General features: G+C 39.6%; 1 protein-coding gene across 13 annotated transcripts in view; it reads left to right on the forward strand.

Moving 5' to 3' along the window:
• szt2 (SZT2 subunit of KICSTOR complex) overlaps nucleotides 1-24,522 on the forward strand; it is a 110,585-nt gene that overhangs the window by 8,488 nt on the left and 77,575 nt on the right. For 9 of the 13 annotated variants that reach the window (XM_055016778.1, XM_055016791.1, XM_055016802.1 and 6 more), the window contains exons 12-40: nucleotides 1,075-1,220; nucleotides 1,331-1,483; nucleotides 1,969-2,083; nucleotides 2,470-2,675; nucleotides 3,502-3,738; nucleotides 5,637-5,715; nucleotides 5,836-5,924; nucleotides 6,118-6,286; nucleotides 6,836-6,953; nucleotides 7,155-7,268; nucleotides 7,374-7,577; nucleotides 7,757-7,854; nucleotides 8,882-9,020; nucleotides 9,116-9,439; nucleotides 9,599-9,806; nucleotides 9,951-9,998; nucleotides 12,054-12,181; nucleotides 13,201-13,468; nucleotides 15,051-15,225; nucleotides 15,558-15,650; nucleotides 15,985-16,063; nucleotides 16,512-16,802; nucleotides 16,994-17,129; nucleotides 19,228-19,344; nucleotides 19,454-19,523; nucleotides 20,474-20,659; nucleotides 21,865-22,080; nucleotides 22,415-22,652; nucleotides 24,119-24,193. In XM_055016778.1, coding sequence (XP_054872753.1) covers nucleotides 1,075-1,220; nucleotides 1,331-1,483; nucleotides 1,969-2,083; nucleotides 2,470-2,675; nucleotides 3,502-3,738; nucleotides 5,637-5,715; nucleotides 5,836-5,924; nucleotides 6,118-6,286; nucleotides 6,836-6,953; nucleotides 7,155-7,268; nucleotides 7,374-7,577; nucleotides 7,757-7,854; nucleotides 8,882-9,020; nucleotides 9,116-9,439; nucleotides 9,599-9,806; nucleotides 9,951-9,998; nucleotides 12,054-12,181; nucleotides 13,201-13,468; nucleotides 15,051-15,225; nucleotides 15,558-15,650; nucleotides 15,985-16,063; nucleotides 16,512-16,802; nucleotides 16,994-17,129; nucleotides 19,228-19,344; nucleotides 19,454-19,523; nucleotides 20,474-20,659; nucleotides 21,865-22,080; nucleotides 22,415-22,652; nucleotides 24,119-24,193 — 4,519 coding nt within the window. The remainder of the gene's footprint in view (nucleotides 1-1,074; nucleotides 1,221-1,330; nucleotides 1,484-1,968; nucleotides 2,084-2,469; nucleotides 2,676-3,501; nucleotides 3,739-5,636; nucleotides 5,716-5,835; nucleotides 5,925-6,117; nucleotides 6,287-6,835; nucleotides 6,954-7,154; nucleotides 7,269-7,373; nucleotides 7,578-7,756; nucleotides 7,855-8,881; nucleotides 9,021-9,115; nucleotides 9,440-9,598; nucleotides 9,807-9,950; nucleotides 9,999-12,053; nucleotides 12,182-13,200; nucleotides 13,469-15,050; nucleotides 15,226-15,557; nucleotides 15,651-15,984; nucleotides 16,064-16,511; nucleotides 16,803-16,993; nucleotides 17,130-19,227; nucleotides 19,345-19,453; nucleotides 19,524-20,473; nucleotides 20,660-21,864; nucleotides 22,081-22,414; nucleotides 22,653-24,118; nucleotides 24,194-24,522) is intronic. The other 4 variants (XM_055016804.1, XM_035943629.2, XM_055016780.1 and 1 more) reach the window with 3 other exon arrangements.

Genomic DNA, 24,522 nt, shown 5'->3' on the forward strand with positions numbered 1-24,522 from the left:
AACATCAACTAAATATTCAGCAGTTTGTTATCTTTTTAGGAAGATGATTTGGTTTTTGGTTGTTTAAGTACTCCACCTTGTTGCTTTTCAGTCACTGTGGGCTTAGTTTCCACTGCAGTATGAAACTTATGCATCTCTATGAAGACAGCACAGCAGTGGCTAGAAGCAGAGAGAACCCAAACATGTCTTTTGTGCAGTATGATGAAGTTATGTCATAAATCATAACAAAAAATTTTGAAAATTGGATGTCTTTGATTAGCTATTTTGTAAATTGGTGAAAACCTAGTATCAGCATGTACAACTTTTTTTCCAATTAAAGAAAGATGTTACCAATACTTGAAAAAGATGGTGGCTTTATATGCAATAGATGTTTTTACTAGACTTTAAATTTGTTTCCACACTTTTCTTCTGTCTGCTCTGTAAGCAGTTCAGCCTAGCTCAATCAAAAAGACCCGGGATTTTTGTCACTTGACTGTTAGCTTGAGGTGACTCGCTAATGGCCTCACTGTTGCACTGAGAAACGTGGAACTTTTTGTTTTGTTTTGTCTTTTTTTTTTTTTTTTTTTTTTTAAACAAAATCTTGTTAGAGCAAATGGTTATTTTTTGGCAAATTTTCAAATTAGACAGTCATTACATTACATTATCGCCATTAGTTTGTGCAATCAACATTTACACCATAATAGTGAGTTAAAAGAAATAACACTGTTACATTGACACTTTAATGACTGTTTTTCATTGAAACTACACATGTGAAATAGTCCTATAGCTCTTTAGATTCATAAAACTCTGTCATGCCACCAAAATCAACACAAATTTAACTCTAAGTTGATAAATGAGTCGCTGTTGAGCAGGTCTAGTAATTTTATTTCAAGTCAGTGTTCACACGATCAAAAAACCCCCAGAGACTGGTTGGGGTTCAGACACTGAAACCCCCAAACAGTATTGTCACGGCACTTAAATGAATGATGCTATCCCATTCTGCATACTGCCTTTCCCAGTTGACACTGATGAAGTTGGACTTTGTGTTTTCTCTTTGTTTACCTCCTTTAAATGAATGATCTCCTCCTCTTGCAGGTCCTGTCTTTGCAGCACAGCGGATCCAAAGACTCCTCTCAGTCCCAGTTTGCATCATACTGGAAACCCATCCTCTCCATGGATGCCAACTTCTGGCAGAGATGGCTGCACATGCATCGCATTGCTATCATCCTTGAACATGACATGTGAGAAATATACAGCTCTATTTTAGTATGCATGGATTATTTGCCCAACTTTGAGATGTCCAGTTTTCTCATCAGCTATATTTGTTTCTCTCATAATTTTCTTTCCACAGACCTGTCCCCAAACACCTGCACACAGCTGGAAACAACGGACGCTACAGCACCATTCAGTGTCGCATCTCCCACTCTGCCCTCACGTCCCTGCTGAGGGACTGCAGCAGCTTTGTGCTGGTGGAGGGTTACTCATATGTTAAGCTCATATACAGGTATGGTTCAGGTTTCATTTCCTTTTCCTTGAGGAAATTTTACCATCAAAAACTTCACGTTTTAAATTTTGATGAATCGCCATACACCCATTTGTGCCATTTCTGCATCAATTTATTGTCAAAATGTCTTTATTTAGGTGAAGGAAAACACAAAATGCAGGTGGTAATTGACAACTTAAAATACAGTGGCATACATGTGAATCTAATAACTTTCTGAAGGGATCTCAACATTATTTAGAGGGAATAATAAAGGGACAGGAAAAAAAAATCTGTATTCCTGCAAAAGTTTCCCATTTTTTTTATGTGAAGTATGAGAAGCAAGTAGCTTTGTTTAGCTTTGTTTAAGGGGTTACAGGCAGAAATGTTGAGTACCAATGCCTGAGATCACAACATGTTTTCCTTTTTACAAGCAGATATTCATGCTGCACCAACTCTTTATGTGAAAACTAATCCTGAAATAAACTAAAATGCAGTTAATTCCACAGTTCATCTGATCAGCCTCCCACCTCCTTCTACCTGGTTCGTCTCATCTCCAAGACACCCTGCATGGTGCTGCGTCTGGGCTTCCCTATTGGTACACCAGCCCATGTCAGAAACAAGGTACTGAAGGGTGAATATATTGTCAGTGGCACTCTTACAATACAAACTAATGTCTCTGAAGCAAATCTCACCTTTGTGAATATGGTAGTGTTCAGTGTTTGCTGTCAACTATTCGAGAGGTGTTGCTTCCACTCATCAATCCTATAGTATTTAGTGCTTTGGTGGAGGGTTCTATTTTTGAATATGTAGAAAAATAATAGACCAGTAGGCATACATGTTGTAACATGAAAATTAACCAGAACAAAACTGTTATTAATTGGAAAATCATTGAGTAACTTGAGAAAACATGGAGTAAGCCATTCCTTAGAATGTTTTCTGATACTTGGACTCAAACACACCCCTCATTTCATTACTCAGAAGCCTTCCGACTGTCTCTTTTTCATCAGATTGTGGACGAGCTGCGAGAGCAAATCCTCAAACTTCGCTTCCCTCATCGTGTTCAAAACAAAGAGGCGACGCCTAAGACAAAGAGGAAGATTGTTGGCCATCCTTCTCCATCTAAATCTCCCTCCATCCCTGTACCCAAGCCTGCGCTGTCAGACAGACCCTGTGTGGTGGTGCTCAATAAACCTCTGGAGAAGCTGCTCATACGGTCAGTGCATGTGATGGGATGTCATCATAAGAAGCAGAAGAGCCTGTCTCTTCACCAAAATACACGTTCTGCACAAAATAGATTCTGTAGAAAAAAAAAGGAGAGAAATATGGAAACAAATAAAAACCATAAGTTGGAAAATATTTGCTATATGTAGAGAAATCTGTGATGTGCCTTTCAGTCAGGAAAATGAACCCTATCCAAGTTTAAAATCCTGCTAATTCATCAAAATCAATTTTAAAAGATCACCAAAAATATATTGTTGACTTAAACCAGAACAAAAACTTCAACGCTCCTTAGTCTAACAGTGAGGTCATTAGTGACTCAGCTGCATTCAAAACAGGAACTTCTGGGCTGAACTGGGCTGCTTACACAGCAGATAGGATAAAAGTATGAAAACAAGTTGAAAATGTAAGTAAACAACTGTAGTATGTGTAAAGCCACCTTTTTTATTTTTTTGTATATTGGTCGCACTTGTGGGCACTTGAAAAATTGTTGTACATGTTGATTCCATTTTTTCTTTTTGCATTAAAAAATATGAGAATAAATTTAACTTTATTTTTTTTCTTTTCATGTTCTTTTTTTTAAAATGATGATTCATTTTGAATTCCTGTGATTTTTAACAATGGTGGTGCTGTTTCTGTAGAGATGCTAGTACTTATAGTGCAGTAAAAAAAATCAGCTTACAGAGAGTAAAAATGAGGTAGGAGCAAGAAGACTCAGAAAATTCTTGGGGTTTAGAGGGTTAAAACAAAGCTTTAACAATGTATCCTCTGTGTGACAGGAGGCTTCCAGCTCAACACATTTTGATGAACGTCTTTTGCAGGTATGAGAAGCTGCCGCTGGACTTCAGGACTCCGTTCATTTTCAACATGGAGAATTTCCCGCTGCCCTCCAACAGTGCCATGCCCCTGAGCATGGCGGCCAACCGGACGGCCTCCTCCACCCTGGCGTCTCTGTCCCGGTACTTCCTGCACCAGCGGTGGGTTTGGGCCGTGCAGAGCAGCCAAGGACCAGCGGTGGCCACCCAGGCTGTGGCTCACATCCTGTCCATGCTGTCTGAGTGAGTTCACATGCAAAAGATCATACTAGTTTGGCCATTTTCATGTCGTATTGTATTGTATGTTTGAAAAAGAACACATTTGTTTTTCAATACCAGAAAATGTCGTCCTTGTTTATACATTATTAATTGTAGGATTATGTAGGGTTTCGCTCATAAGTACTATATTGAAGTCCTGTATTGTAGTGCGGAACTCAGCTGCAGAGAGAAACAGGCCTTTAGATGAACAGTTTATAAGAGGGGGAGCCCTATATTTCTAATTTTTCCTGTCTATATATTAGTATTAAGTATATTTGATTGTACTGTACTGAGAAGCCTCTCTGCTTTCTCATTTACTGTTTTATTTACTGTTGACAAGCTCTGTTTATTTGATGTCTTGATAAATTCAGTATATTAATTTTAATAGAACTTATTTTCCTCAGTTTGACAGTGGTGTCACACTCAGCTGCTCTCATTTCCTCTTTTCTAACCAAAATGCTGTTTTCATGCACTAATTACTTTTGCTCTGACTCTGTTAAGCTACTGTCAGTGAAAGACAGCAGGTTCCATAAAGACCTGCAATGTAGAAATGAGTGAAATCAGTTAGTGAAAGACAGCACTAAGGAGAAACTGACTGTCTAAAAGTCTGACAATTCTTTGTGTTTCAATAGTTTTTGGTCCTGGTTAATAAACCAAAGCAATCTTTTAGTTTTACTTCTTGCTAGTACAGACAGTCATTGTATTCCATACATTCATTGATGCTTTGCACCACTTAAGAGACAATTTAACATTAAATTATGAACAGGGAAACTGTCCACCCACATTTACACTCCAAATGAGAATGTTTGATGTAAACTATCTTTCTCAGGAATCAAACATTCTCAGCGTTTTTTTTGTGTTTTTCTATACTATGTACTATATTTTCTACAACCTCATTTATTTCCCATTATATATTTTTCGTTTTTTCTTGATTCGATTGTTTTTTTTCCTTTTGTAGTCTGTTATAGATCTCTACTCCTGCTGATTTAGGTCTACCATTGACACGAGTTGTGTGTTTTCACTCCCAGTCAAAAGTTTGGACGCACCTTCTCATTTAATGTTTTTTTATATTTTCATGACTGTTTACATTGTAGATTCTCACTGAAGGCATCAAAACTATAAATGAATGCATAATTCCATATGTGTTCATTCATAGTTTTGAAGCCTTCCGTGAGAATCTACAATGTAAATAGTCATGAAAATAAAGAAAAAACATTAAATGTGAAGGTGTATCCAAACTTTTGACTGGTAGTGTATATATTTTCCTTTTTTCATAACAACTATTGTCTGACAGTTTGTAAAGAAACCTGATTTCACAGGGGAACTTTTTGTGTTTTGTGGCAATGATCTGAAAATCAATCATTAAAAGCTGAGTGCTGCCTCAATGTATTCTTAAAGCTTCTTCTGGTGTTTTCTAGAGTGCTGTGATCGCCCTCTTGTGGTGATGTGTTTCTTCTTCAAAAGCCAGCAGATGATAATGATTTTAGCTGATTATTGCTCTCATTAGAAATGCCTTTTTTCTCTTTAATTCCTGCCTGAGGAACGACTTTTAGATCAAAGTGTTGCCTTTGAAGAGAATGCTTTAAAAGAGGATTAAGTCACTTATTTGGAGCCTGAAGTATATAGACCTTTCCCTAACCTGTAGTTACATTTTTTTTTTTTGTCTTGCATCTTAAAAATTTGTGGTTGGATTTACACACATTGGGGTCCTCTCAAACATTCATTTCTGAACAAATTTATTCAGAAAGTGTGCCAAAATTTTCATATTTCATGACAGGAACAGCTATGATTACAGAATAATAGCCATCTCAACTGTGTGGGTTTAATGTCACATTAAGTGTTTTGTGTAATTTTTGGCCAAATCTCTTCTAATGTCTGTCTAGGATCCGAATATCAGAAGGCTTCCACTTTGCTGCCAGTGGCGAAGGCATCATTAACATGGTGATTGAACTGCCAGTAAAGGTAAAGAACAGCAGCACATTCCTGCATTAAAGTTCAGAGCTTTAATGTTTCTGTCTATTTGTGTGCAGTTGTATTTGTGGCAACACGTTGTTACCACAGAATTCTATTTTTTGTTTTCAGGGCATGCCAGGTGACATGGACAGAGAGAGTCACTCATGTATCGTCCAGTATATCCTCTTTCCACCTCACTCTACCTCGACTAAGGACAGGTAGCAATCATGTGCATAGAACACCTTATTTTAAAAACTGTGGTCATATTGTGTTACTAATGGGGTGGGGAAAATATAAAAATAAAAATGACTCTGTGTGCCATTCTTCATTGATAGAGTTTTCACGTAGTATTGGTTAACCTGTAATGTCTCATTTTTCATCTTGATATCTTTGTCTTTCGTGGAACTCCAGCTTCTCCACGGACGACGACAATGACACCGAGGTGGAGGCTGTGGACATGGACACGGAGCTTAATCTTGTGACTGAATGCTGGGTGGAGCCACAGAGCGGCACGGTGATGAACTGCATGGACCAGAATCGCCACTTCCAGGGCCTGAAGTACCAGGAGATCCCTCAAGCAGTGTGTATAACTGGTTCAGTAGCAGCTGGTCCAAGAGTGGCCATCACACACTCTCAGTAGTGTAAATCTCAGCTCAGTTTGGTGCTGTGTTCTCTGTATCTATACTGTCCTCCCTGTGAGTTTTCTGGTTTCATATGTAGACCGCTAGCTAACGTGTGATTCCTCAAACCCAAGGCGTAACTTTTCTTGTGATTGAAGATCACTTTATTTCCAATGTAAAACTGTATCAAGAACAAATGGAAATCAGAACATAATCAGTATATAAACACAATAGAAAACGGTAAGTCAAATAAATTACGTACTTACAGACAAGCACTGTCCTAGGGCACAACACTGAAATAAAAATAGGAGTAGAAGCGGCAGCATCTGGATCCTCTCATGACCTGACCAACACTAAAACTTTATATGAAAACCCCCTGCTTTCACGTCGTTTTCTACGGAAAAATCAGTCCAAAAATGCGCACGAAATTCTGCTGCAGGGCAGAACACTGTCTAAGCTCATTTTCAAGGCATGAGGCTGTTTAACAGTGACCTGTTGTGTTGTTCTAGATCTTTCCGAGGGATCTGGCCTGTATGTCCACCATGATGACCTTTGAGTATTTAAGCCAGCTGTGTCAGAACAAGGATCAGGTGTGTTCACTGCCAGCTGGACTCAAGGATATGCGAGGTAACTTTTTCAAAAAAAATTACACATCCCTAATTCTTTAATTACAACAAGAGTCATTTGACACGTACGCATTAGTTTTCCTTGATTCATTTCCACTGTCATTTTTTAAGGGAGTTGAGGTCCTGTCAGCGAAACACAAAAGTAATGCTTCACAATAAATAGCTCTGTAAGTTGATTGATTAGTTTCCTGTGTGTTTACAGGAGATGCCCCGACCCCTGAGGACAGCATCCACATGGTTCCTTTCCAGTTTGACCTCATTCAGCTGCTTCCAAAGTGTCAGCAGGTCGAACTCTTCTTCCTCACATTCAGTACAGGTAATGTTTCCATATAGACCATCTACACTGTTCACTTCAGTCAAATGAAATTAAAAAACACAGGCTTGAAAGTCACAAAGTTTGTCTTCACCTTTTCGTGCTCAGCGGTGGAGAATGAGGAGCAGATTCACAGCTCCCCCTGTCTACCCAACGAACTCCTGCTCAGCCTCTTCCACAGCAGCCTGGAGCACGAGCTCAGCGACAGGGAGATCCCGTTAGCCGGCCGTGACCATGCTGCCTTCATGCACCACATCTTAGAGCGAGAACGAGATGGCCACATCGCTCCTTTCTCTTTACCTGTTATCAAAGGTCAGTGCATGTCTCTGAGGTTAATCTAACTGGTGTGTGAGACTTTACTAAGCTTTACTGCCACATTAACAGACCTACTTTAAGTGATGACATGTTCTGACGTCTAGTTTTATGAAATACAGATAAGTCACTGGGGCTTCTAAATCATCACCTTCTGTCTCATCTGTTTTGTGCTTCAGAGGAATGTGCGAAGCCTCCAGACCGACAGGACACTATGACTTCATTCCACACCACTGGCAGCAGCAAAGAGGTGATGGGATCTACAAGCACTTTACAGGTAATCACATTAATTGAAATCACACGATCATGTGCTCGTCTTAAGTTTTCAACAAATGCAAATTGGGTGCTTTTTTTATTAAATTAGTTTCACCATCCATACACATGAAAACCAGGCACATGTGCGAAATACAAAAACAAACAAAAAAAAAAAAAAATGTAGTCGTCAGGGAGTTTTTCTTCTCCATGAGCACAAATGGTGACAGGCACTCACTTGACCTTCTCCACATGCTCGCAGCTGCTCAACACTTGCTCAGTTGTTAAGATGACAAATGAGTCTTTGGAGGTGGGGATAGTGGCAGTTTCTGAATGTTTTATTTGCCCCTGTCATACTTTTGCTCACTCTCACCTCATTTTTTACAGCAGTATAAAGTCCTGCACCTCTATGGAAACAGCACAGCCATGGTTAGGAGTAGAGAGACCTCAAATGTGTCAAGAATTTCTTTATGCCAGCATTTTTTACTTACCACTTACATTTTTAATTTGACTCTGTGCTTGTTCCCTCACTTCTCTGTATAAACAAAACCTGCAGCTCATCCCAATTCAGATGAAATGTTCCTCCATCCTTTAGAGTTGCATAGTGCAGCCTTTTTTTCCCCCTAAGACTTCGAGTTAATGTAATGATCTACACTGTCATTTTTGGAGACCTTTAAAATATAGTAATTTTGAGGAAATATCACCATCTGAAGCTTAAATTTTGCCACATGATAACTTTAAGGACCTGCTTTTACAGTTTCTTGCTGTGATAAATTGTGTTATTTTGGCAATTAAATAAATAGCATATCTTTCTAATCTGCCATGTGATTGCTTTTAAAATATCTGTCATAAAATATGATCACATATACTTATAAAACCCTGGAAATTTAGAAGTACAGCCAAGTTTCTAATAGAAGAATGTCTGAAATGCTTTTTGGGTGTTTCTGATTCTTTATGCAAGTGAAATAAAAGTCTGTAGTGGGAGCTGTGACAGGAGCTGCTTGTAATAAAAGCTCAGTAAAAATCATGCATTTCCTTCTCCTGTCTGGCAGAGTTTCAGTAATGCAGACCTGGTGGATGAAGAGCCACTGCTGTTGGAGAGGAGCTGCTCAACGCCGCAGTGGAGGTGCTACGCCAAGTACATCAGCTCCCAGCAGCTCCTCCTCACCTTCCTCCCTGCTACCTTCACAGGTTCACCTTCAGTTGTCATTTCTCTAACGCGGTTTTCAGGTTTTATAACTTACATTGCAAACCAGTTAAATGTTGATGCTGTGCTTATTTTATAGATGTTCTAATGCTGATGGCGTCTGGTCTGGAGACGGAGCCTCGGAGTAACATCAGCATGCAGGAGGATGATACTCTGACTCCCAGCAATAAATCTCAGGCTGATTCCCTGTCTGGTTCCACCACTGGCTTGGAGGGGTTCGAGTCTGGCCTCAGTCTGGCCGGTAAAATGCGAAGGAGCTCCAGCAGTGGACCCTTTACTGCCAGATCACCTCTGCTCTCACCTGCATCAGAGGGCCTGACTGGACCTGTCGTCTCTCAGGTCCTGGACCAGGAGAGCTGGGACAACAGAGTATCAGAGACAGAGTCTGGGACACCAGGCTCAGGTCAGTTAAATGCTTTTCTGCAAGGTTATAGTCAAAACACTTGTGTTTTCTGATCCAAAGGGACCTAAGGGACGACCTTAAACAGTGCTGTTACCGCATTTTGCACAAAAGTCAGGCTGATCAATCTGACGACAATATCTACTGTTCTAACTTCTCCAGAACTGGGAGAAAAAGAGGGAGTCCAGTTCTCTGAACCACAGAAGGCAGATCTCCACATCAGCTTCAGTAGGCAGATCTCCCAGCAGAGCACCAGTGACGGCTGCCAGTTAAAGTGTCCAGTTTATGTCTACAACTGCTCACTAGAGCATCTGAAAGAGCAACTGGTACATCCCAACTCCAGCCGCCAGCCCAGGGACATCTTCTTCAGGTAGGATATTCAGCTGCAGACAAGAAGCCACTGGCAGGATCCAAATATTAAAAGACACACTATGTAAATGACCCTTGGATTTTCATAAGGTGCAGTTCAGTTGTTAACCTGTGTGTCTCTGGTTGTCTTCACTGGTGAGAATAGAGCTCAAGATGCAGAATCCTGGGAGATGTATCAGCAGATGAAGTTCAGGTAGCTCAGCTTGATTCTATTTGTCTGCTCTCCTTCTCGGTGCTGCTCAGCTTTCACTGGACGCCTCTGAGAACTTAGGGACGCGCTTGTCTTCTCTAGAGTGGGAAAGTGTCGCTTTTTCTAATACTGCAGGCTCCAAAGGCATCTTCCCTTCCCAGGCCTGTCTGCGCTTCCTCCTCAGGCTCATGTTGCTGCATACACATAATAGTGCAGCACTGCCAAGTCCATCTTCAGTGTTGTTACAATAATGCGGGTCTAAATTAACTAAAAATCGTCAGGGAGGGACATGGGTGCTTTTTCAATATGCTAGCTTATGCTTCCTCTTTTGCTCTCTCCCCCACGTTCACTCTCCGCCAGCATGAGGGAACTTACAATTACTTTTAATACTTCTCAAAGAGACGAGCAACTTCTGGAGGAGCTTAGGAGGAAACACAGGTTTATCCTGCATGGAAGTGGTATAAATGCTGCATCTTCATGGGTGTGTTTGGTTTGACAGGTGGCACACATGATCAGTGTCATAAGTAATTTGTATCACTGAGAATTAGCAAAGCAGTTTTTATTTGGTAGTTTCGGCACCTCGGTCTTCACTTTTCCTCACATCTCTTTCTCTCAAGATGTTAGGAAGAGACGTGAGTGCAGAGAGGGAGGAGACATGTTAGCATAATTAAAAGCAGTAAGCAGAGTAACCCAGAATGCATTGCTGTTTGCTTACTTTGTTCATTGTGCAGGGATTGCTGATTTATAGCCCTGGTTGATAAATCTACTTTCTGGTTGTGTACTTGTATAGAGTTTTCTCTTAAGACTTTTTTGTGGTTACAATATTCATCAACAAGAATTACCGAGGGTTTTTAATCTAAGAATATTTTACCACACGAGAGACAGTGATTGCTGATGCTGAAATGATTTATCATGCAGCTCTATTTTAGATCAATGTTTTGTTGTTGCAGAGCTGCTTTTCCTCCAGTCAACCATGAAATCAAATGTTAGTGTCATTATGTTTTACACTCTTATGTTTTGTTTATTGATTACAAATAAGTGAGGTACTTGCACTTATTTTACTCCAACTATGTTTCAGAGGGAAATATTGTATTTTCTTCTCCACTATGTTACTTTGACAGCTTCAGTCACTTTTAAGATGAGGATTTGACACTTTGGAGCTTTTAAAACGCGACATCTTGTCAGAGATTAAACCTGTGATTTGTAGCCTTTTTCGGTTTCAACGACTGGGAGAACCTCACACACTGCTGAGGAACCTGTTTATAAAGTGATAACAAACTGGACAGCGAATAGAAGCCAAACTGTCTTGAAATCATCTATTCTGATATCAAACAATCATGATTTTCTGAGCACCAGAGAGGCAAATTTATGTCTCCCACATGATGTTTGGGGGGTCTGATTATTCTGATACAGTCCAGAGACCTTTACACCATTATCCTAATCAAATTAATAGACAGATTAACTAAATAAATAGAACTTCACAATATCAATCAAGTTAAAACAAAAGCACTCTTAAAATGAGTTAAAGCCTAAATTCAACAGCGAAGTGTTAGATTTGTGAGATGGGCTGTGATATGCAAATGCCACAAAAAGTGAAAATTTAAATAATTTAAAATTCTAATTTGCATTAATCCATATTTTAAAGACAAAAAAATAGACCCGAAATTTGGCAGATAAATGGTGATCCAGACTGAATCACTTCTCTGCTGCTGTAAAACCACCATTGTTGGTGATGGGGATCTTCTTTCACATGTTTCACGTCTTTCCATGTTGTCCTGACACATGATTTTTTTGTTTTTCCCAAATCCAGCCCTTCAAACGCTGCTGTGGCTTATTGGCTTCCTTATTGTTGCTTACTATAGTGCAGATCTGGGTTGAAGCTCTGTAAATGCTTATGCATATTTACATGGAGTGAAATAGATGAACATAAATCTGTTGATAATGAGTTCATAAACTTTCACTCCATGTCGGTTCAGCAGGTCCTTGTTCAGCCTTTCTAACTGAGCATGTTGATTTCCTTTCTCTATATATGTGTCCTCTACTATTTTCCTTTGGCAGGTCTCTGTCTCAGGACCGCAGCAGTCCGTCCCCTTGGACAGACCTCCTGGCTCAGCCTCACAAACACAAGGAGCTGGCCCATTATTGCAGCCTCCTCCAGGAACATTACCACCAGAGCTACGTCAAAGGTGACCTCCATCATCCAGCATACACTCTAACAAATACTGGGATACAGTCATTTCTGAAAGGAGTCAGACTCCTTTTTTTCACACTTGTTTTATAAATTAAAATATATACGAATAAATGTCCTTTTTTGGCATTAAGACTATTTGTGGTGTGATAACTGTGGTGAGATGTCAGTTTTGTTTTCATAGTCCTTGTTGTGTTGAGACCTTAGTTGAAGGCCATGCAAGAAAAATTTAATTGTTTTGGACCTAATAAGAACAAGTACACACGTGTGTTTATCAGGTCCTACAATTCATACTGCTTGTTGTGACAAAAAACAAACCTGCCTCCACAATAACGCTGTGATGAGAGTAAGGCTTTAAAAATCATTTCTAAAGGTTGAAATGTTCCTAGGAGAACAGTGGCCTCAGTAACTGAAGTGAGCCCTGTGGCAAAGAGTAAAATAACACATCAAGCTTTGACACACACGCAATAACTGACTTGTTCTTAACAAATACATAAGATTACACTAAATCAAAAAAAAGATTATGCTGTAGATGAAAGAATATATTAAAAATTTACAGTACCAGTCAAAAGTTTGTACACACCTTCTCATTCAATGTTTTTTTTTTTTTTTAAATTTAAATTATTTTCTACATTGTAGATTCTCACTGGCATCAAAACTATGAAATAACACGTGGAGTTATGTAGTAATCAAAAAAGTGCTGTTTTTTTTTTATTTTCGATTCTTTGAAGTAGCCCCATTTTGCTTTTTATGACAGCTTTGCACCGTCAGTGTCATGAGGTAGCATCCTGAAATGTGTTTTTTTTAACTTATGACTGGTACTGTATAGGTGGAAACCATTCTGAAAAAGCAACCTGCATAGAAGTAGTCCAGATGCAGGGACCAAAATGTTTCTTGTGGTGTGCCCCTAAGTTCCATCCTGGAGAACCGGATTTTTTTCTCTCTCTCTTTGTATCACAGTGTACTTTTAAAACACAAATGCAAGTCAGAGGCTGTAGCTTTACTTGTGCTCCTCAGGTGTTTACCGCAGCCTGCAACAGTCCTACAACGTCAGCTCCCAGGACGTCCTGATGGCCATGGACTACTGTGAGGAGTCGCTGCAGGAGATCGACATCACCTCCTTCCTGGGGACGCTCTGTGGACACATCCGGGTGTTCAGGGAGCACGGGAACGCGGCAGGATGGGGAGGGAATCCCAAACCTTCAACTAGTCCCGCCACGTTCCTCATGGGAGAGGTCGAGGAGGATCAGCCAGATGAAAGGGCTGCAGTCGCTTCATCATACAGGTGAGATCAACAAGTCAGCAAAATCACATGAAGCAATACTGAATCTTGTGAGAAGGCTGAAGAAGGAATTTATGTTAGACATAATTAACATTTAAAACTTTATGGTTTATTACATGAAGGTTAAAGGGTAAAGATTAGTGTAAGGGACATCAGACTGCAGACAGTAAAAATGAGGATTGTTTCTTCAGTAGAAAGTGGTTCCAGTAGAAGTGGGTTGTTGTTAAGCATAAAACTACATTCCTTTCATCTCCACTGTTCTGGTGAAACTTCAGAGCCAGATGTCCCACATGAAATATAACAATCTGAAAGGTAAGATACAAAGATTATCATTTTTAAATCATTTTATTTATTTATTTGAAGTACTGTTTTGTAATCTGGATAAAGATACATTTTAAAGGAATTTGAAGAAAACAAATTAAGCCCTGTGAGGTCTCAAAGGGCAATAATACAACACTGCAAATTTAACTGAAAACTCCTCATAAAACTGTGCATTAATCCACTTGATAGACAAGAACAAATATTGTGATTTTCTGGAGGAACCATCTTATGAATAAATAATACATTTTTAAAAAGGCTGGATTCATCCTTAAGCATGACTGCTTTGATTTCTCAATGGCTTCATTTCAGAAAATAGGACAATAAGACCAAGTTAGATAACGGTGACGTGTCAGAAGATGTAAATAATTATTAAAGATACTGCTCCTGTGTCACCTGAGCTGCTGGAGCCTGCTTCTGTGTGATGCTACAGCTTTGTAATAACATTCAAGAAAAGATTGTCACATTCTACGTTGAGCACAAGACCATGCCTGAAAGCAGACTTCAAGAGTTGTACGTTCATAAATAACATATAGAAAAACAGAATAATAACTTTGTGTGTGTCCTCACTTTCAGGATTGCATATAAAATTGCAATAGCAGTTATAACCATAATCTACAAGCAAACAAGATTTGCATAAATTGGTTCCACCTACACTCCTCAGTACACCTGTGAAATTCAATACCGTCTAATTCAACAGCCCTGCCACCAATTCTAATTTAAGAAACAAAAACATTTTCAGTTTTTGTCAAAAAGGTGATAATCCTGCTTTATCGTTATAATTGAGGTCCTGGTGGATGGTGGTTAATGTTCATTGCTGATATATACAAATTAAAAGCTGTTATATCATTCCATCTTTGAATACTTTCCTGTTAATGAGTATTTCCCGCTCTTGTAACATAGACTTGTAAGCATAACATATCTACTTGGAACTGTGTGATGTTTGTCCACATGCTTTTACTTTGAAGGTTGTTTGCAATAAATGGTGATTAGTGATCTAAGAAATGCTTTAAAACCAGTCATATCATCAATCATTCCAATTAAAATGACAAAACTATCACATGCTGTTGCTGGTTAAGCTTTGATCAATACATTTATTTTAACAGGATGTGTAATTAGCCACCTGTGTATTGCAACATTTACAAGCTGATGTGTTGAGTTTGTTTGCAGCCACATCAGTGCTTTGAGCTCAGTACACAGTGACTGAGACCTGCAGTCATTTTCCTGAGGGCTGGCTCGACTATTAATGTTGGGATATTTCTGGCAGTAGTATAGAAATGGAGGACACCAGTGAAGCTGAATCTAGAGGGAAGTCCTCTGCTCCTGCATCTCCACTGATCCTGGATGAAGCCAAGGCAGCCAAGATCCCACAGTTCCCTCTGACTCTGCTGCAGACACAGCCCAAGTGTGAAGTGTACCCAGATCTGCACAAAATAATACAGGTACTGTCTGAACTTTGCAAATGTAATAGTTAATCCTTCTACATTGTTTCTGTTGACGTTGGCATTCCTTTAAATCATAGACTCCTCTCTTTGTAGTCAGTAAGTGCATGTGCTAGTAAGCTGACAAACTCAACTGATATAATCTAAATTTCAAATTTGACAATACAATACAATAACTTTATTAATCCCAGAAGGGAAATTCAATTGTCTGGGGTCTCATCTGTTTACTTTAGAATTAAATAGTCTAATTGCTGATGGTAAGAAAGATTTTCTGAATCTTTCTGTCCCATTTTATCTGTTCTGTTTATTTCTGTCCTGTTTTATCCGAACAGGATAAATTCCTGGAAGTCCTGTCTCAGTATTTCAAAAGCGTTCCCTCCAATCCACACTACTTTTTCTACTGCCCGCCTTCATCCAAGAAAGAGGTAATGGTTATTTTCCATTTCTCACTGTTCTTGTGTTATAGCCACAGTAACATTTTATCATCTCAATGCTTCTATAGGGGGAAGGAAATGACTGTGTGTTCATTTTGCCTTCTTTATTTAAACGCAGCAGAGAAATTAGAACTTCCTTAACCAATATCAAAATATGGAAAAATATATCGAAGTGGAGAAACAAGCCAGTCTGGCACTCAAACCTAAGAGACAAGGAGTGACTGTCATCTCAGGCACATAAAGAGAAACAACTGTGATGTCCCAGCTTGAATGCTGCTGTTGATCAGACTGGATGAACCCTTTGCACTGTGGATTTTCTCCACAGGAGGACTCTGAGGATGGGGAGATTGAGAGGAGACCCAGTGAAGACCTGGTGTCAGAGGCCGAGCCCGCTACAGAAGATGGTAAGGATTGCACAGAAATGTTAATCACGTTTTAAAATAGTTTTCTTGCAGCAATTGACACTCTTCAAATTAATCGACTGTAACTCTGACATCACCTTCATATTATCATTTAAAAATAACGCTGCGCTGTGAGTTATTCTGCATCACAGAGCAACAGCTAACCTAAATACAAAAAAACCTAAACATTAACATAATTTCAGTGTCAGAATTTGTGTTTCATGAAGCTCATGTTGGCTCTGCTTGGAAATTTAACTTTACATCAGTTAATCAGTCGGGTTATCAAGATAAGCTTTGTTAGGTTTGATAAAGTTAACTCACACTAAAGTAAGGTTAAGCGAGGTTATAAGTCAAGTTGGCAAGTTAAATTAAGTCTGGTTCACTTGAGTTAATGTTGAGATAACACTGATGTAGTCTGATGTGATAATGGCCAATCTGCTGTTTCATGCAGAAAATGTATCGGGCTGCTGCATCATGACGGAGAGCGACACGGACCTGGTGGTGGAGTATGAGGAGCCTCTGGCCACCAACTCTCATGGGGAGGGTGAAGACCAGTCCCTGTCAGACTCCAACACCGTCAACCAGGACCAGGACTCCTTCAGCATCCTGGAGGGAGACTCCCTGCTGGAGCCGGAGGGACCGCAGTTGGACATGCCACCGCTGTTTGTCCACGTCACCTGCTCCGTCAATATGAAAAGCTGCCACGGTTCCATGCCCATACAAACACTGCCTACCTGCCTTGGTGAGTGCAGCTGTCGTTATAACTTAATTTCCTCAGAATAAGGACACAGTGGTGGCCCCGGTTGTATGAATGGAAATGGAACCATAACTGCTTGTGCTTCCATCTTCCCTTTTTAAAATTATCAAAAGCTGACGTTTAGCCATAAGACCTCAGCATTTGTTGCGGAGCTTATTTCCCTGTTGTGATTGCAGGTGAGATTATTTCCTGCCTGGAGAATGCTGAGGCCTTCCAATCTGTGGATTTGAATGAGCTCTCAATCACTCTGGATATTTTTGTCCTGACACTACCTCTGGAGATTGAAGTCATGGCTGAGTTCCATCATAACAGGTGAGAGTATACAAATATGTGAGCCTGTCAGTTTGCAAGAAAAGAGGATAAGACAGGGATTTTTGGACATGATATGTTTGATTTCTATTTCTTTTCTTGATTCTAAAATCCCTTAACACATTGCAGTTCAGGCCCTCTGTGGCATTTTATTGTCCACAAACAAATGTTCTGTTTACTCGCTAAATTGTTTGCACTCAAGGCCTGAATTTCTAATGTCTTCTAAAATGACCTGCAAACACTTCTTGATAAAGGGGTGATAAATAACGACAACTCTCTGAGGACATAACTGAGAATAGAAATGTCAAAGTGGACAGGTTGGCAGGATGACCTAACTTGCATGTCAATTATCATCACTGGTGGATCTGCAGCTACCACTTAGGGACGAAACAACACACAGTGGAGAGCCACAGTCTTGAAGACCAGGGGCTTGTTCACTGTTTTCTTTAGCATTCACATGGTTGTGCATCAAGAATTCATTCCCCAGGGGCGGACTATCAAGACAGAGGGGTTCTAAAATGAACAATGAAATGTGGCGAGATGGCTTATGAGGGTTTTAATGTGCTGTACATCCACTCACAGTGATCCTTCATGGGGTTTTCTTCCCACAACAGCACAATCATAACTTTCCACCTGCCCTGCTCACTAATTTTGACTCCCTCTAACTTCTTCTTCTTCCCCAAAATGAAATTCAAATTAAAAATTTACCTTTTAAGTGATTCATTGATCATCACAGACAGTGCTTGGCATGTTTACATAATGAGACTTCCGATGAAAGTTACGAACATGGCAGAAGCACTGTATCACACCACAGCAAAACTACTTTCAAGTGGATGGCAGCCAAATTTAAATCGGGTACAGTTTGTGATTTTTACAAGCACCATCTGTGAACTTTTTCATCGTGCCTTGTGCATTTCTCTCTAAATGAAAGTGGCTCCACAGAAGATGGCCCAGGAAGGCTCAGTTGTGAAAGAGAAACATAATAAAGCCGGCCACAGTTTTCTGAAATGCATGTTGACAAGCCCAAGATGAAACAAAATCAGAGCTTTTTGAACACATCAACTTTATATGCAGTGAAGAAACAATGATGCTGACAGAGAAAAGAACAGCATCCCTACTGTGAAATATGGAGGAGGCTTAGCTGCCTTATGGGGCTGCTTTGCTGCATCTGGCACTGGGAGCCTTGAATGTGTGCAGAAGATTATCAAGCAACAAAATATCCGGCCTGGTGTCAGAGCTCTGTTTGAGTCACAGCCCATGTTTTTTCCAACAGGAACATCACCCAAAACATACATATAAAGACACTGAGAGACACCACACGTTCTGAAGTGAGTCTCTGATTTTAATCTAATTGAATGTCTGTGGAAAGAGCTGAATCTCGCAGGTGGGAGAATAAACTAAAGCAGTTTGTTCAAGAAGAGTCAAACTAGCAGCTGAGATGTGCAGATGCATCAGTCATTTTCTTTTCTTTCATCGGTTTCAACTTACAGTATATCAGAGAAAATGTAATTTTTCCTTTTTAAGTGGAAAAATGCCAAACAGTGCCACGTTGGTTTATCACTGAGAGCAAGCAAATATCCTGAATGCTTTCCCTTTTCTTTCTAACACTGTTTTGAAAGCATTACTGTTTATGTACAGTTTGGGTAGCAGTTTCTACTTCCTGTTATTTGATGGAACATCGTTATGCTTTTTCAGTGGGACAGTGTGTAGCAGAACTAAAATAAATAATTGATTAGGATTTTTCTGTAGTTTTTCAGTCAGAAACATCAATAATTCTCTTGTACAAGCGTCTATTTCTTTGATTAAATAACTCATCAGTTAATGGGAAAAATTATCATCAAATTAGTTGATAATGGAAGTAATCAGCAGCAGTAGTTCACACATGAATCAGTTGGCAGGATTCGTGTGATGTTTAGATACAAAACAAGGCCTTAAATGTCTGTCGCACGAATTCTTGCTTTTTTATTCTGGTTGCATTTTAGATGATGATTCTGTTACTCACTGCACTTATTCTCATGTTGTATTTTTTGTCTAGACAGTATCTTGCACAAGAATATCCTTTCAGCTAAACAAAGTTCTTTCTTGTGGGTTCTGTGTGCAGATACACCTCAGAGAGCAGCGTATCCTTGAATCGTTCACCTGGACAGCCCTCCTCCTATCGCTCTGACGAGGAGCTGATGGCGGTGTTGGACAGTCTGAGGGGAGGTGGAGTCGACGGGTGGGTTTGTCCAACACCTAACAGTTCATTGTACACCATAATATTGTGTTTGATTTTATCTTCCCACTGAGGGATTTTTAATCTGTATCTATGTGTGGCCTTCCATCAGGGTTTCTGGTGATCCCTTATCCAAACTCCCACTTCCTCACAAGTTAGCAATTCTTGCCACAATGGACGAGGTGAGTGTTACTTTTCTTTATGTGAGTATTTAAAAAATTACGCAGCTTCACCGTGCGTTACACGCCTGTCTGAGCGTTCACACAGTTCACTTTCAAATAAAACACATCAATATAATTCTAGTTCCCCAGATATACTTAGTGAAATCAGTGATGTAAATTGCATTTTGAAAATAACAGTTTTGCCGCTTCTCGTGGTGACAAAAGTATCAGGTTAGGATTTTCATCTGTACACAAGAAATATTGCAGCTAACCATCAGGTTACTATGAAATTTACTGGACACATCCATGCTTCACAGTGCGCTTACTCTTTTAAATTTACAATAATATGCAAGGATGGAAGTAAGCATTCAACACATGAACTTTTTTTTTTCGAATTCAGCAGATTTCTGAGACAGTAATTCCCACTACATTTGACCAGACCCTCGTATAAACTTCACAAAATCCCACAGATAAAGAAATCATAACATTACAGTGAACAAGTGCATTGAATGCTCAACGTGTGCCTGTTCATAATGGGCCCTTTGCATAGCCTCCAGTATTTCTTAATATCGATCTCTTCCCGAATGTCAATTTCAATATCAAAGACAACTGCTCTCCAAGACAACTTCACACAGCCTGCATTAGTTATCAAAACATTAACATTTAAACTCAGATTAGCTGACGCCTCATTAGATGTGAGTACATTGTAGTCCAGGGCTGCTATGAAGGAATATTTGCTCATCAATTTCAAGTTTGTAGCTTGATTAAATTGGAAACTAATTTACTCAAAATATCAAAAATGAATATATCAGCGATCATCTAATCATCATTTAATGTCCATGTCGCTGCTGTGTTGTGAAGTCAATAGTAATAATAGACCTTATTTGTCAGATGCTCGATCAGAAAAATACCACCATTGCTTGCTGTTCTGGTTCTGTCTACACAAGCTATCATTGTTGTGTACGATTCAGATCCGCTGGCTGCTGGAGGATGAGATCGTCTCTGCTCTACGTCACTCTCGGGTCATCGGCTCGGCCACGCTGCAGAAAGTAGCGGAGCACGTTTTACGCTCCAGCGGTCGACCCCACTGTCACTGTGAAGATGTTCCACTTCAGTTTGTTTTCGGGCCTGAACAGTCTCTGGAAAAATTCAAAGAGGCAAGAACACAGAACAAACACACACACACATTCAAAGTAGACACAAACCACTGATTTTCTCTTAGAGTTTTCTGATCTGACTGAGCTTCTTCCAGGAAGACACCACTGCCACATATTCTCTGGCATTACTAATTATGACATGTTATGACATATTTATATTGCCAACAATAAATGATTGATTGATTCCACCTTTTGGTATAAGCGTATGTGAGTACTTTGTGCACGTTCATTGAGAAAGTACGCAAAAATCTACCCTTGTCTCTGGATCACAGGGTTACAGGTTGCACGTTATTACAGCATCACTCCATTACTTTCCATTGCAGATTTTTACTGTTCAACATTTGTAGAAGTTTTGACTTTTGTTGATAGCAAAGGAACAACCACCAAAGTACTTTTTTTAAATAACCTAATTAATAGACAACGATAGCATTTTTGTTAAGAGAATTCTGGTGTATTTCACCCTGATGTATTTCTCATTAATGTCATTACTGCGATTTTAAGTTTCATACTAACTCTGTAGCCTTCAACTCTGTGGTAGAGATTTGGGGAAGTGAGGAGTTACAGAAAACAGCTTGTGAGGGGTAATTAACATGAGCTCCTTTTTACATTAATCATTTTAAACGGTTGTTTCCAGTCTGACTCAAAGGAAACACAGGAGTTCGAGCTGCCAGAACAAACACCCAACATTGAGCCAAAACTAATGCAGTTAGCCAAATGTCTGTACAGGGGGCAGTTTTCTGTGTTTCAGTTTTAGTCAGACTGAAAACAAACATTTAGAAGGATTCATGTAAAAATCTGTTTTCTTCTGGAAAGCTGCTGGAAGCTAGTTGCCCTCCTCTAAACTCCATTTCCCCAAAACTCTACAACCGCGTCGAAGTTTGCAAAGTTAGCATTACACTTAGAGCCACATTGAAGACATTCATAAGGAAGTACAACTGGTTGAAATAGAGAATTTTTCTTAAAGGGAATCAGCAGCAGTGTTGAATACGATGTGATTCTGTTGCACTGATGGGACTAAATGTTAGACATAATAGTAGAACTTCTTTTTTTTTTTCTTCTTTTTTTCTGTGGCAACTCTTATTGGAAATGTGCACTATTCTAAAGATGTATTCTGTGTTACCTAAAGTTCCTTGGAACAGTAAATGAAGATCCAGGACTTCTCTGTATAAATGTAAAAGACGTATCAATCATGTCTGGTTCTGCAGGAGTTCCGTAGAATGTCATTCTCTGGCTACGTGCTGAATGGAGAACAGGACCACTTCTACTACATGTCCTTGAGCAGGCTGCATCCACAGAGGATCCACGCCACCAAAAGACTGTCTGAGAGCACCACAGAACCCCCACAAAACCCCTGTAGTGCTGGATCTCAAGTGGAGGCTGTGATTCTGGAGAGCGAGACAGAGACTCAAGCAGACAGCGAGGTCAGACACATCAGAGTCATAGTGTTTAATAATAATGAACTATCAGGTTATACCCCACAGTAGAGGTAATCAGTAGTCTCTGTGATCACGTGTTATACCATATAAACAGTAGAAAGAGAGCTTTGTGAGGATATTTAGCATCAATAGGTAGAAAAGGTAAAATAAGGATTTGTGGCTTTTACTGTGTGATTGAGCGTCTCTGCTGTAATTTTGTGATATTAAATTTCTTTGAAGTTAGTATGGGAAAGGGTTTATTTTCAACGAGGTGCAGAAAATCCTGAGCCACAGCAGTGGAAATATGTTGATCAGAAACTTTGTCATTTTTACTCCGCAGGGTGAGGACAAGAAGTCCATTAGTGTTGCTGCTGATGCTCCCTGTGACACAACTGCAGAAGCCAGTGAACCAGTCAGAGCCTTGAAGCCTGAAGCAGATGACAATGTCAGCATGGCGGGGGACAGAGGTCAGCTCAGTACCCCTCAGCTGCAGACTGAGTGCTGCACTGAGCCCAACACTCCCCCCAAAACGCCGTCCAGCGTCAGCCTGGCTGAGTCCATGCAGTCGGCCTCTCACAGTGAGCAAACCTGTATAGTTTAACCTGCACACTTTTAATATCATTTTGATGAAACCCCAAATGTGTGATGTATTACAAAGGTTCTTAATTGCGTGCTTTATCTCAGTTAGTTTTTGTAAGTAGGTTCAGAAAGACTAAGGGATATTTTTCCTCTGAAATGAATAGAAATGTGATGAGAAACTGAAAATGCAGCCTCTGCTGTGTACATATACGTACAGGTATATACACCAATCAGTGATCAGTGAATAAAAATTTAAGATGACAATGTGATTTTTGCTGCGGCCTGTACCAAACAATCCTGTACCTTTACATTTGGAGAACATGATTTCTAATCTCAGGCATCTCTATAGCAGCACATTCCTTTCTTTAAAATGGTTGTGATACATTTCAAAACCTACAGCTACTGCGATTTGGCTTTTACACGTAGTCGTGGGTTGATAATGTTTTGGAGGGAGAGGAACCTATACAATATTAGGCAAGTTGTTTTAACATTGTGGCTGATCTGTGCAGATGTGTCGATCTAGAACCCCCAACATGCACTAGTTAACAATCAGTCTCTTAAGCCACTGGCAGCCTGTCAGCAGCATGATTGCTATCAGCCACTGATATTATTGATTCTGTCTGCTCTGAAGCTTCTGACAAGAGGTCACGAAAGCTCCTTATTGACCTGATTAGATGCCTATATGCTGACAGACAGCAAGGCAATAAATGCAGAACATTATTACTCTCTAGCTACACAAATGTCACGTCTAATTGTTTGTGATATATTCACAAAAGCTGGTACCTACTGCTAAAAAGTGTAGCAAATGATCTATCACTACATTGATATGATACTAATATGACTTATTTTTGAAACAGATGTGAAAGAGAATTAATTTGATTAGATTGTCCCGTTTAAACAAACAGATAATGAAAGCATTTCTTCTTGCCAAGTAGTTTAAATGCCTGTTGCTCAATCATGATTCACAGTTTTTAATTTTTTGATCATTACTAAGAATAAATCAGAGCTTTACCTTGAGAATCATACACTCAAGTGTGTTTGATAAAACATAATCTCATAAATACTTACAGAGGAAAACATGATTACAGGTGATATTGTTGATTTATCACTCAATAAACAGGAAGTAAACCTGTTGTTTCAAATAGAGTTATTCAAGTGTATAAATTCCTATAGTTTTTTTTAGAGATTGCAGTATATATCGCAGGAAAACAAAGTATTGTAGTCCCAGTCTTTTTTCCAGTTTTGGGCAGCCCTACAGGTGATGATAGATGCAAGCATGCTTCATCCACTTCAACATGACAGGTAACACGAAGCACTGACAGAGAGATAGACCTCTCAGGACAGACAGCAGAAAAGGCTCTCAGGCTGTGAGATCTGGCATCTGATTTAGGCTTTGATTTGTGGCTGTGATCCTGCTGACACTGAATCTTCTGACACAAACAAAAATGAAACTGTGTTTCCTCAGGCTGCGGCAAACTCAGGCCAAGTCGAGTTCAGAGTGTCGTCTCCAGCCAGGGCAGCCTGGACTCAGACATGCAGGGTAAGGATGTTCTCTTCTAAGTGCTGCACAAAGCAGAATGATGGTGGGCAGCTTGTATAAAGATAAAGAAATACTTATATAATAAAAGTCACCTGTACAACACAGTGTTGTGTTGAAGTGTGTGTTGAGTTCAGAGTTAATCTCAGTGTGATAAACAGCTCCATCTTATGGACAATTTGCATTGTTACATTTACTGTAAAATGGGGGAAATACGTCATATTACCCCAGAATATAATAGATGTTATGATTTTTAACAGTGATTGACATGATTTGTTTTTTCCCGGTCCTCATTTTAAAAAAAAGGCCAATTTTTGTCATTGAGCTCTGTT

This window comes from Amphiprion ocellaris, chromosome 2 (assembly GCF_022539595.1).
Source record: "Amphiprion ocellaris isolate individual 3 ecotype Okinawa chromosome 2, ASM2253959v1, whole genome shotgun sequence".
In the NCBI taxonomy this organism is placed as follows: domain Eukaryota; kingdom Metazoa; phylum Chordata; class Actinopteri; family Pomacentridae; genus Amphiprion; species Amphiprion ocellaris.